The following is a 13,490-nucleotide window of genomic DNA, read 5'->3' on the forward strand; positions in this document are numbered from 1 at the left end:
CCATGTAGAAACCTCTTGTTATATCAGCGCTCTCCGCTGGTTTTAGTGGTTGCTCAGTTTATCATAAATCTTGTATGATTTTTACGTCACCTAAAGTATCTGAAAGCTATTCTAGTGCGGACCAGGGGTCGTGCTTCGTCGGGTGTTATCTACTTTTCTTTGTTGCAGTCGCGGTTCATCAGTTCAAGGCCGTCTACGGACCACACTTTCTGGGATCTGCATCTTGTTGACCAGCAGCCCCCAGAATCCCAATTGATCCTATCACTACCAGTTTTTCCATCCACTCTGCGCTTCACACTTATAAATTCCACGGGCTCGCCCGGGTGCACCTCTTGATCCGGGCACAAACAAGGCCCCAGAAAGCCTTCTCGGCCTTTCTTCGTCACGGCCAGTAACACTCCCTCCGTCTCATAAACCAGATTCATTCAAACGGCCTTGTGTCTGAGTACCAGTCACGCACTAGCCAACATTAAGTGGCAATAATGAAGACTGGCGAGGCCCCAAAGGTAGGACCGAAGCTCGTCTCCAGCACAACGTCCTTCCCCAAGTTTCTTTCCTACCGCCTGAAATAGGGTGCCAGATATGGAGGATAGCTCTATGGAAAGCAGATGTGTCGGTGGTATCTATCACGACAGACGATGCAAGCCAAGTAGGCAATGGTCTCCCTCCAAAGTGCGAGGTTGTCCAGCGATCTGGAGCATCTACAGTGGCTCTAGCATGTAAAGAAGCGTCTATTGAGTGGACCATGATCAGCTGTTGCTTCTCGGAGTACTTTCCCGTCAATATGTGCCTCGAGCGCACAATATGCCCGTTGCAAGGCATTCCACACTCTGGTGCGGAGCCAGCAAGGGGACTCTATGCTCATGGGGACATGATACCTCGCATACAGCATGTTGCTTTTCTCGTCCTGCCGAATGTAAACTTGATGGGGATTTTCATCGCTCTCTCGAATATCCCGTGCCTCGAAACAGTCACCGTCGTCATTCCTCCGCACCCCATCGAAGGCGTAGGACACTTGGGTCGCCACGAAGTTTCACAAATCGCGCGGGCCCTTGCAGAATTGGCGGATGAGCCTGCCACTGGCTCGCAAGATGGCAAGTTTGGTCACGTTGGACTGCTTTTGAGGGGAGATCCACCAAGCCAGGCAGTGCGGGTTTTCTACAGCCGCAGGGATGCGCCCCGAGTGAAGCTTCTTACACCACGATGCAGCCAGCCCTCCTTGCACGATCCGATGCTTCGGAGCTCGTCGCCGGGTTTCTCACTCATTCACTATGCATAACCCAAGGCGTCTTATTGAATGCCTCGCAGCCATTCCGGGGGCCTCAATGAGGGAGGATGGCTGCGGACAATAGCGTACCACTGCTCCTGATACCGTCGTATCTAATAATCCACCATGGGACTTTTTCTTTGCATTCGAAACAAAGACAATGGTCGGCCAGCTTTGACTAGTCGGGAGTGTGAGGACTGGCCTAGAGAATGTGGCAGAAAGGCCAGCAAACTCTCGCCTCGCACGGGTGTATAGTTTAATGTAATAATCTCAAATGTATAAACAGAAGGGGGGCTGCAGTTGTCATTTTCGTAACTTGTCGTGTTGTTACAGTATCCTGCAAGCGCCTATCGTCTCCACACTCTCCAGCACCTTGATCCCCAGCCGAAAATGGACCAAGTCGTCCGGCGCGTGTATTTTTGGCTTTATTGATAAAGCAGACCGTCCAAGTAGGCCCTGACTTCTCATGCAAATAAGTGAAGTACCGCGCCACAACTTGTGAATTTTCAGCGGCGCTTGGGAACCTAAAAAGAAAGAAAAAAAAAAAAACACCCAATCAACCTAGTCTGATACAGGGCGATGCTCGAGGCCACTCCCTTCCCTGAAGCCCATCATCCGAACGTCATGGACTGCTCGAGTCGTGCCGTCAGGTTGCAGGATTCAATCTCCAACTGGGATCAAGATCTCAAAGGGATTCAGGAGCCCGATGCTGCGTTCCACGACGAGTTGGCCATTCTTCGCGATCGTTCGAGGAGAAGATTGGAACAGTTTGCTCTCTACCCCTCCCAAGATGATATATCGCTAGTTCAGCTGGCACTACTTTCGGATGGCCGACAGATCAAGGAACTAGAGCTCAATCACGCTGCCACAAGGGCGCAGAAGCAAGAAGCCTACGATCACGGAATGGAGGTACTCGTGGGAAAGATCATTGGGGATCTGATCAACCTATTTGGCCTTCCGACGATGCAGAGATTGGCTCCAGAACTGTTTTCTCCCAATGGAGACCAAGGGCATATTGCCCGCCTCTCCGGCGACTTCAACAAGCTTTTCCCTCCAGACCAGCCGGATGCAGCAGCCGAGGAGTTAGTTTTGCAGCCCAACGGCTCCCATACAAGACGCGCTGGCAGGCTTCGTCCGATGCCGTTGCCATCGGCTGACTCGTCCGTGGCAAAGTCTGGCGCGGTAGGGATTTTACGATCGATTTTAGGAATTATGTGACTGACCTTGTGTAGGTCAAAAGAAAGCAGGACGCCAACATCGGAATTACCAGAGACAAAAGGCGCTGTCTGGCGGTAGTGAAACGGGAGCCCGAACCCGAGATTCCGAGACCTGCTTTTCCGACCTCAACCGAGCCGGCCCTTGCCGTAACCGAGAGCTTATACCAGCATGATGACAGACAAAAGGCCATTATCAGAAAGAGGGGCCGCACGCTTACGAAAAAGAGCGTTGAATTCGGAGTATACGGTCATACCGCCTGTGTCCTAGTCTACAGGAATCCCATCCGCCACAAATGGGTCTGTGCAATGCACATTCCAGAAGGCCAGGATGTTCCAAGCCTGGATGCCATTGTACGCTTCTCTCTATGCCGTCTCAGTACCTCGTCTAATTCGTAACAGGTGGCGGACCATCTCAGGTCCGAGATGGCGACGGAGTCTCAACCTTCAATAGAGGCCGGTGAATAGCGGCTCAGGACAAGAGCATGGACGTACGGCAGGATATAAAGGTTCCCAGGCGAACGAATAGGATAGAACCCTTCGTCCTGGCTGATAAATGCATTCGATATTTATCTCCTGCAAGCTAAACTTTAGAGGTCTAAGGAACGGCAAGATGTAGTTTAGATATCGAGTTCGCCCTCTTCCTTTCTCTCTGCCGTCGTTGGGACATTATCAGAGGCAGACTGTGTCTCCTCCGCCCGCTGCGCGTCCAACCAAATGTTCATCACAACTCCTTGCAGGGCACCTACACCGTGATCCTCGTCGTAGCGCCTTGGGTCAAGGAAAAACCTTGCCAACTTTGGCGCCAGAGAGCAGCCACAAATGCCAGGTGGCGCACCTACGACTCCAGTGATCCCATCTCCCCTTATTTCTCCATCAACGGGAGCCCGCTGGACCCTCGAAGCCTTGACCATGCCGTGCAAGAGGCCCGTCCTCGAAACACCGCCAACATCGACACTACTTCATGTTAGGTTATCGTGCATATCATCCCGCCTCTGACTCCCGGAACATACAGGGCTTGCGGCTTATGCATTGCACTGTCCGACCTGCCTGGTGAGGCTGGAACCATGCTCTATGTCAATGCTTCTACAGCACCACACAATAGCAGGATTTAGATGATTGCTGGGCATGATAGTGAAATACCAACTGGCGAGTCGGTAGCTGATATCATGCTGTACCGGGTAGCCTCCGATGTTCTCGTCTTCTACGCACGACCCTGCATGGTGGAGGCTGCTGGAACTCATGCGACAAAAATGCCCTTTTGACGGGTAGGTGAACTCGAAAGGCTTAACACGACAGCCCTCAGATGCTTTAGATGCTAGAAGAAAACAGATGTCGCGTAATAATGTACGTCCAAAAATGAAGATTCCGGGGCGAATATGGCGAGTGGCAGGTGTCTTTGGGATTGGCAACCGTCCTAAATGGGCCGGCCTATCCTCAACCAATTTCCCAAGACGGTCGAGATCTATAGCTTCTGGAGGCTGCCCAGCCGCGTGGTTCCTTCTTCTCAGCTAAATACCCATATACAATTGCAGGATCGCAGCTTTTTAGTTTGCAGACGACCGAGCATCTCGCAGCAGCCTCCACCTCATTTCCCGATCGCAGTTATGTTCCTCACCCGCTTCAAGTTGATCTCGTTGCTGATCACGCTCCAAAGCGTGTTGAGTCTGGCAGAGCCCGATGTCTTGCAGCGACATCAGCTCGAGCCTCTGAAACGTGGCACCAGCTACGTCAACATGGTCTATTTTGTCAACTGGTAGGTTATGCAGACTTGGGCGTCACGTTTAGGAGGAACATGGGAGCGAGAGGGACGGAAGCGAGGCTAACAAACTACCCATCACAGGGGTATCTACCAGAGGGATTATCACCCTCAAGACCTCCCGGTCTCGCGTCTGACGCACATTCTCTATGCCTTTATGAATATCAAAGAGGATGGGACAGTGTATGTGCTTATCGATAAAGTATGTGTGTTGCGGATTGCTAATTGCTGTTCTGTCAAAGCTATACAGAAGATACCTACGCCGATCTCGAGAAGCATTACGCAGGCGATTGTAAGTAATACTCCCTTTTCCCCGTCTCCCCCTTCTTCTTCCCGGCTTGCCTCCCCCCCTTTTTGCTGTATTCCAACGTCTCACTATCTCTTTCCTCAAATTTATTTTCACTTTCGTTTTTCCACGTCTATCACAAAGGAAAAAGTTCCCTTTTCGCTTACATGTCCCCTTTGCGCTGCTCAAGCTTGGGCCGAAGGCAACGATAATGCCTACGGATGCATCAAACAGCTCTATCTCCTGAAAAAAGCCAATCGAAAGCTCAAGGTCATGCTCTCCCTCGGCGGCTGGACCTGGTCTGCGAATTTTGCCGCGGTCGCCAGTAGCACCACCACACGAGCCACCTTTGCGAAGTCTGCAGTCACCTTAGTGAAGGACTGGGGTTTCGACGGCGTCGATATCGATTGGGAATACCCAGCCAACGAGGGTGATGCCACCAACATGGTCCTCCTCTTGAAGGCCGTACGAGACGAGCTGGACTCGTATGCAGCCGAGTTTGCCTCGGGCTATCGCTTCCAGCTTTCCATAGCCGCCCCAGCGGGATTTGAGCACTACAGCAAGCTCCACTTGGCCGACCTTGCCCAAATTCTTGACTACATCAACCTGATGGCCTACGACTACGCCGGATCGTGGAGCACCCACACCGGTCATAACGCCAACCTCTACGCCAACGATGAAGAACCCGATGCCACCCCCTTCAACACCGATGGCGCCGTCAGAGCTTATCTTGGCGCTGGTGTACCATCTGAGAAACTCGTTCTCGGGATGCCCATCTACGGTCGTTCGTTCCAGGGAACTGCAGGACTCGGTGAACCATTCGTCGATGTGGGCTTCGGCAGCTGGGAGAAGGGCGTCTGGGACTACAGCGCGCTGCCCAAGGACGGGGCTGTGCCGGGCTTCGACCCCGCGGCCCATGCGCATTACAGCTACGATGCCACTACACGCGAGCTCATATCCTTTGATCCGCCGGAGGCTGTGCAGCAGAAAGTCGCCTATCTGAAGCAACTGGGCTTGGGTAGGGCCATGTTCTGGGAGGCTTCCGCCGACAAGAGCGGATCGGCATCGCTCCTCGAGACGAGCTTCCAATCGTTAGAGGTGCTTGACAACACCGACAACTGGCTTCACTATCCAAACTCGAAGTACAGAAACATCGCTTCCGGTATGGAGGAAGGGGCGTCCTGATCGGCGAGCCAATCATTATGTAGGATGGGATGTCGAGATTCGAAATGCAATGCTCTTAGGAAAGCTGGGTAGAAAGGCAAACGCAGAATCATGAATAATACACGCAAAGTGGCGGCCAATATCCACGCTTAGAACTAGATCTAGATCTAGCACACCATATCAATATCAGAAACGACGGCACGGCGACGTCTCCAACCCCGCTTATGATTTCGGCAATGCACTAGACTTCGGTCATGATCTGCTAGGCTATAGCATTTGGGTTATGAGAGCCAGCCCGGAAGCATCATGATTTTCTAGGGCTGTCTAACTCGAGCTAGCCTCCCCAATGAGCGATTCTCTTACCAAACTTGATACGGACATCAAACAAGCGCAGATGAAGAAGTCATTTGCTGACGTCCGCCTGCCAAAGACGCGAGTGGTGGGTCCGCCTCGGAGGTTGGACAACGATTTTGTCCTTTTCGGCCTTCAGCGTACCGGCTGTGCTTCAATACCCTTCCAATCCTCCCCGAATACTTTCGGACCTTCTTCGCCTCAGTAATATCATCCAGGAGTCAAGGAACTTGTCTGAGGGCCTAGATCAACCAAATTACCGATCTCATCCAGGAGTCAATGGATTCATCTGAGGGCTTAGAACAACTGATCTTGTATATCTAAGAGGAAACGGCATAGAGATGAATTTAGGAAGTACAGCCGGAAACGTGATTTCCGACAATATCCCCCGCGGTCAGTGTAGCAGCTAGCCAAGTGCTCTATTTCCCGACCTCCCTTTCTCAACAATAGGGGGGGGCATGAAGCGGTCTGAAGCCCCGCGCCTGTTGCTGAAATCAAGTAGGCGGGGAGCTAGATCTGGGCATCGTAGTTATGCATCCTACCTACGTTGCTTTGCGGCGCTGGCAACCCCACCGGAGCAAAGAGTTCTAGAACACAGCATAGTCTATTCCAACTTTATCGTAGTGGGCGCCACTGCGGCAAGAACAGCAGCTATGATGGGAGGAATCAGCTCGACGCTCTTTTTCGGCCCAAAGGTCGGGGTCCTTCGCGGCAGGATGCGGATGCTTCATCCTAACCGATCCAGACCCCCAGGGCCCGCTTGCACCCGTGGCTCAGTTTCTGGTCATTGTTCATCCCGGACAGCATTTTGTTGCATATGCCTCTACCCAGACTGTCACAAGAGTGTGTACCACAAGAGGCAGAGTGGTGTTACAGATCTGTTGCAGGTTCGGCAGGTCTCGTATCACACCCTCGTCTCGTCGAATATAATGAGGACGAGGAAGGACGAAGACGAGGAGGGAGGGATCAATGAATAATCTGTTCTTCTCGATCTTGAGATCATCATTTCATCTTGACTTACTACTCTCGTACCCGACACCTTTTGAGAGGCGCTGAATGGGGGACGGATGAGCGAACTCTGCTCTACCCTCCAGCAAGCATAGGCCCAAGAGAGTTGAGGCACGTCATCCTCATATCTTTCGATCCCGGCACTTTCCCGGGTTCGCGAATTCCGCTGCAGCTAGCTCAAGCCTCTTCATCACCAGAGCAAACGATTGACTTGCTTCAAGATCATACTGTCTGCAGTCCCCAAGCACATAATGCCCTAGATAAATGAGTCCAAAATAGAACGATGAAAGTCTTGATAGGCCAAGGCGTTCTGGCCACGGCGAGACTTCACTGCGATGGCGGTGAAAAGAGATACGTACCATATGATATGTGGCGGGGTCCGAAAGTTTCCAGCGCGCATGACTGATTAAACAAAGGGTTTGGACTTTACAACGGTCAATTTTGGTCTAATTTATCTTCCATACACTCCCCATAACGCATACGTGGGTGTCGACAGAAGCTCCGCGGATGGCTACGAAGTGCCAAAGTAGACTTTTTTTATTTTTTTTATTTTTTATTGTTTTTTATTGTTTTTTATTCGGAGAGAGAAGGTGGAAGCTTATCGGGGCGAACTGGTTGGGGGAGTCGCGAATCGCCGTTCCAGCACGGCGGCTTTTCTAGACAAGTAGACCGAAGGCCGTTTTTGTCGGTCGTCTGAGAAGATACACCGTTCACTGATGTCCAATATACACCGCCCCAGAAGGACCTAGTGAAGCTTTCGGCCTCATCCAGACTTGCCTATCCCGATATGATATTTGATATGATAAAATAATCCTGATATCCGGATAAAACGCTGTCCTGATATGATGTCAGCTTATGGAGAGAGCAGCGATGATATCAAACTAGCAGATTTAGCAGTACTAGCGAAGAAGATATAATAACACGCAGATATGCTAAAGGGCAGTATTTCATTCGATTCTAATCTAAACCATCGTCTAAAAACGTTGGCCGGATTCCGTCGACGTCAGTGCCGGTCCTGTAAGTCTACAATGAGTTATCACAGTAGGCCGAAGAGCGAACATTGGACCGCTGGAGGGCATATCCAGTTTTGCACGTATGACATTATTTACAGAAGCTTACGCATTACATGTTCACACGATCGGCTCGTGCTGGATAGTCTGGCTTCTTTGGCCAGTTAGATGGAAAGACACGACGGGAATTCACGTTCGGTCACATATGGAAATGATAGAAAATGTGAAAAAAAAAAAAAAAAAAAAATTAAAAAAAAAAAAAGAAAAAGAAAAAAACCTCTTGCTGTCTTTTATTAGGCAAGAGAAAAAAAAACTTAAGGCCTATGAAAAAGCAGTAAAGCTGTCTATGCAGCAACTGTCTGGGAGAAAAAAAAGCCAGCTGGTAACAAATAATCAGGCCATTAATGTATGAGTGCCAGCTGGAAGAAAAACCAGATATGAGGTATTTTGGGCCATTCGGAGCGCTATGACTCGTAAAATATAGTAGTGGCCTCTTGAGAGCATTGCTCAATCGTCGTCGGCTAAAATGTAGCAGTGGCCTAGAGAGCATTGCTCAATCGTTATCGCCTCGAGAGCATTGCTTAATCATCGTCGGCTAAAATATAGTAGTGGCCTAGAGAGCATTACTCAATCGTCGTCGGCTAAAATATAGTAGTGGCCTAGAGAGCATTGCTTAATCGTCGTCGGCTAAAATATAGTAGTGGCCTAGAGAGTATTACTTAATCGTCGTCGGCTAAAAGGTAGTAGTGGCCTCGAGAGTATTACTTAATCGTTATCGCCTAGAGAGCATTACTTAATTATCGTCGCCTCGAGAGCATTACTTAATCGTCGTCGGCTAAAATATAGCAATAGCCTCGAGAGTATTACTTAATTATTATCGGCTGAAATATAATAATAGCCTAGAGAGTATTACTTAATCGTCGTCGGCTAAAAGGTAGTAGTAGCCTCGAGAGCATTGCTTAATTGTTATCGCCTAGAGAGCATTACTTAATTATTATCGCCTCGAGAGTATTGCTTAATCATCGTCGGCTAAAATATAATAGTGGCCTTAAGAGCATTGCTTAATTATCGTCGGCTAAAAAGTAGTAGTAGCCTCGAGAGCATTACTTAATCGTTATCGCCTAGAGAGTATTACTCAATTATCGTCGCCTCGAGAGCATTGCTTAATCGTCGTCGGCTAAAATATAGTAGTAGCCTAGAGAGTATTACTTAATCATCGTCGGCTAAAATATAGTAGTAGCCTAGAGAGTATTACTTAATTATCGTCGGCTAAAAGGTAGTAGTAGCCTCGGGGTCTCATACACGCACAGCCGGCTGTGCGTTTAATATCACGTGACTTTTGCGCACAGCCGGCTGTGCAAATAAGATTCGTTATGTAAGCCCAAAAAGGGGTAACATACTGCAAATTGGTGCAATTTGGGGCCCCAATTCAACGATCAACAGCTTCTGTGATATCAATTTAACTTGCCGCGCCTTCTTTCAGCTATGATGAACCCAATTGGCGTTCCCACTGCCTTCCCTGATGATGCTATGCCTCCTGAAGGCCAGTATAGCTCACGGGAGGAACTATTCGCCGCAATCAATGCTTGGGCAGCGCCTCGAGGCTATGCCTTTTCAGTCAAGACCTCTTGGAAGACCCCCAATGGAAGAACTGGGGTTATCTACAACTGTGACCGCGGAGCAGGGAGACCCCCTAAGGTCAATCCGACGAAGAAACGGAAACGGAAGACCACAACACGCCGTACAGGATGCACCTTCTCTATCACAGCAAAGGAGAGCCTATGTGGGACTATGTGGAATCTCACGCATCGCCCCGGGGCCGGCTTTGATCAACACAATCACGAACCAAGCTTCAGTGAACTAGCACATCCAGTACATCGTCAGCTATCATCCCCAGATAGGTTGACGGTCCATCAACTCAGCAATGCCGGCATTGAGCCAAAGAAGATCCAATCCTATCTACGCATGAACACAGATACACTTGCTACACAGCAGGATATCTACAACTGCATTGCACAAGGCAAGCGAGAGCTTGCTAAGGGTCAAAGCAACATGCATGCCTTTGCCAATGAACTTGAGAATGAGGGCTTCTGGAGTCAGATACGCCTTGACGAGAGTGGCAGAGTCACATCAGTGTTATTTGCACACCCAAGCTCATTGAGATACCTCAAGCTATACCCTGAAGTACTTATCTTGGACTGTACATACAAGATCAACAAGTACAGCATGCCTCTTCTCGATATAGTTGGTATTGATGCTTGTCAACGATCCTTCTGTATTGTATTCGCCTTTCTTAGTGGCGAGGAAGAAGGGGACTTCATCTGGGTCCTTGAACGGTTGCGGTATATATATGAGCATTATGGAGTAGCCCTTCCATCTGTGATACTCACAGATCGCTGCCTAGCTTGTATGAATGCTGTTTCTTCTCCTTCTTGTTTCCCTGAGTCAGCCTTATTGCTATGCCTATGGCATATCAATAGAGCGGTCCTGAGCCATTGCAGGCCTGGATTCACTCGAGATAAAGACGATACTCAAGGGCAAGAAGAGTGGGATGCGTTCTTTAAGTCTTGGCATCAGATTGTGGCCTCAACGACTGAGGATATCTACAACGAGAGGCTTGAGAAGTTCAAGCAACGCTACACCCCTGACCACCTCAACGAGGTGGGCTACATCATAGAGACTTGGCTGGACCTCCATAAGGGGAAGTTTGTTAAGGCCTGGGTTCATCAACACCTTCACTTCGATCAATTCGTCACGTCACGGGCCGAGGGCATTCATCAGCTCATCAAATCTCACATGAAGACCTCAGCAATTGACCTTTTTGGGGCCTGGAATATCATCAAGCTCATCCTATCAAACCAGCTCAACCAGCTCGAGGGAAACCAAGCTCAGCAGCAGGCTAGCATACCTATTGATATATCTGGGCCACTGTATAGTAATATCCGTGGTTGGCTATCACATGAAGCCCTGCGGCTGGTTGATGCTCAACGGCAACGACTATTGAGAGAATATCCTGCATGTACAGGAGTCACTATGAGGACTCTTGGTCTGCCCTGTGCTCATATGATTCAGCCCTTGCTACAGCAAGATCAACCCCTTCTGCTACATCATTTCCACACACATTGGCTTCTCCATCGCCCAGGAACCCCCCGGCTTATCATTGAGCCTCACAAGCAATTTGATCGCCTAGCAGCTAGTTCAAAGCTTCCACCAACAAGCACACAGCGTGAGCCGTGTGCATCTGAACGTGTTGAGAAAGCACTACAGCGAAAGGCACCGCCAAAGTGTTCGAAGTGTGGTATACGAGGCCATAAGATGAACTCTAAAGCATGCCTTTTGCGTTACGACGATCTATTGCCGGCTCCTACTCAAACCTCTACAACAACACATATCACAACACATTCAACCACTCGCTCTGTGACCCGCTCGCTATCCCCATCAGGGTCCTCTGTGGTATCTGAGACTATAGCCTGCACAACAACACATACAACAACACACACAACAACTCAGGTACTATCTCCTCCGGTAACTAGATCAGCAACTGTTGCTGCAGGCGGTGCAAGAGAGAAGTCCCCATTGCGAGGTGATCATGCCCTTGTTATCTTCCAACGATACAAAGAGGCACGAGAGGCCTGGTATGCTACATTGACCAGGAGAGCTCAGAAGACCGATCAACTGTACCGGAAGGCTATGAAGCTGCCTCAGAAATATGCAAAACGTGAATATGAATGGTGCCTTGATTATAAGCAAATGGGGCCCCGTTGCCAGGAGGAATCAAGGGACTGGAGGCAGGAGGAGATGATGAGTTATATTGATTGGGATAAAGCTGAGACCAAGCGGGTTGAGGAGAGGATACAGAAAGAAATAGATGAGCAGCCTTTCTCACGGCACAGAGGAGTCAAGCATGTCTGGGAGGCTACTGAGAGAGATGTTAGATTACAAGGGGGGGGGCTCTAGTGGCGGGAACCCCCTTAAGAACATTTGCAGTATTGACGGGAAAGGTAAGTGGTATATATCATTCGAATCAGAAAAGAAAGGCAAAACTCCGAGTATATATACCGTGACCCAATGGCTCGATTTAATGGGGTTGTGGCCGAGTTCACATGTAGGGTCAAGTAGGCTGTGTAGTTAGAGATATAGTAAGTACTAAAGCAATGTATTCATTGAGCTATTCTGTGACCTCACTGCCTCCCTTGCCAAATCCACTGAACGTAGCCATTTCGATCAACATTGCACACATGAATCCCCGACATCTCTGCGGCGTAAAGGGCTGGTTGATAGTTGGTCATACCTACAGCTGGAGAGGGCCAATTCACGCCCGGGACGCCAATTGCCTGTTGGCGATAGAATTGATCCATCTGCTGCAGATGGCCTCGAGTCCACATCGGATTTACACAGTGTGGCTAACAAACCGACCGTCTGACAGACCGTCTGACAGACCACCTTCAGACCGCAGTCCGACCGACCGGCCATTCTCGTCAGACCGACAGACCAGAGCTGCCGGTCGGATTGGGTGGTCTGAGTCGGTCTGGGTTAGTGGTTTCCAGGCGTCCCATTGGTCGACTCAGCCTTCAGGTACCCGTGCCATCCCCACTTGTTCGGCCGTTCGAGTTTCGCAGTGCCAAAATAAGTGGGGCAGGGCAAAGGTAGCCAATGAGAGAATCAGCTAATCAGACCAAGACCGACCAGGCTGCTGGCCCAGACAGACCTAGACCGATAGACCGAGAGTCTTGGTGAACCCAGACCGACAGACCGAAGGGGCCGGTCTAGGTCGGTCGGTTTGTTAGCCACACTGGATTTACATCAGGGTCAGTGCGCTGTTGCCGTTGGGTTATCTGATGACCGAGGTACCCAACATGCCACTCTCCTTCAAGGTGATACCCCCCCGGCCGTGGTACCTCGCGAAGGGCATCACCTTGAGGACCGTATACGGTATTCCGTGCTGCTACCAGGGCTTGAGGGTTCTGCCTGTACAGGGAATTGGGGGACCTTGGGTCACTTGGCAAGGTATGCTGATTCCACCAATGCTGATATGTCATTGGGTTCTGCATTGGATGACCCATACCACGCGGCGGTTGCTGTTGATTGTTGGCAATAGGCTGAAGAACAAACTGTTGGTTCTGATTAGAGGCGTAAGTTAGCCCAGGTTGCGTTGATGTTTGGGGGCAGATGTAGATGGGCACATTCTGAGCGTTGTTTTGGTTGAAGTAAGACATCTTGACGGTATCTTGCACTGCATTGATATGAAAATGAACAGCTTCCTACGAGGGAGAAGCCTCTGCTTTATATACTATGATATGTGAAGTGATTCACTCGTACCGTAGCGCCTGTGGTGTCATGAGAGGCATTGTGTCTTCTTCACCGGTCCTAGGCAGATGAGAATAGATCATATGTAATGTATTGAAATGACTGTAGCTACATGTGATCATCT

General features: G+C 49.8%; 3 protein-coding genes across 3 annotated transcripts; all 3 read left to right on the top strand.

The window, feature by feature from the left end:
- Positions 1–482: 482 nt before the first annotated feature.
- On the top strand, positions 483–1,279 carry NECHADRAFT_88497 (uncharacterized protein; the record flags this gene model as incomplete). Its single annotated transcript, XM_003044228.1, has 2 exons — positions 483–506; positions 581–1,279. 2 exons carry the CDS (start codon positions 483–485, stop codon positions 1,277–1,279), a joined length of 723 nt encoding a protein of 240 aa, XP_003044274.1.
- Positions 1,280–1,657: 378 nt separating this feature from the next.
- Positions 1,658–2,949, top strand: NECHADRAFT_88498 (uncharacterized protein; the record flags this gene model as incomplete). The annotated part of the gene is made up of 4 exons (XM_003044229.1): positions 1,658–1,680; positions 1,843–2,449; positions 2,500–2,835; positions 2,884–2,949. The coding sequence occupies 4 exons, from the start codon at positions 1,658–1,660 to the stop codon at positions 2,947–2,949; spliced, it is 1,032 nt and encodes a 343-aa protein (XP_003044275.1).
- A 1,139-nt stretch (positions 2,950–4,088) lies between these two features.
- NECHADRAFT_55178 (uncharacterized protein) lies at positions 4,089–5,711 on the top strand (the record flags this gene model as incomplete). Its single annotated transcript, XM_003044230.1, has 4 exons — positions 4,089–4,237; positions 4,325–4,423; positions 4,483–4,532; positions 4,717–5,711. The coding sequence occupies 4 exons, from the start codon at positions 4,089–4,091 to the stop codon at positions 5,709–5,711; spliced, it is 1,293 nt and encodes a 430-aa protein (XP_003044276.1).
- Between the last annotated feature and the right edge of the window lie 7,779 nt (positions 5,712–13,490).

The sequence above is a fragment of the Fusarium vanettenii genome (genome assembly GCF_000151355.1).
Source record: "Fusarium vanettenii 77-13-4 chromosome 14 genomic scaffold NECHAsca_23_chr14_3_0, whole genome shotgun sequence".
In the NCBI taxonomy this organism is placed as follows: Eukaryota; Fungi; Ascomycota; class Sordariomycetes; order Hypocreales; family Nectriaceae; genus Fusarium; species Fusarium vanettenii.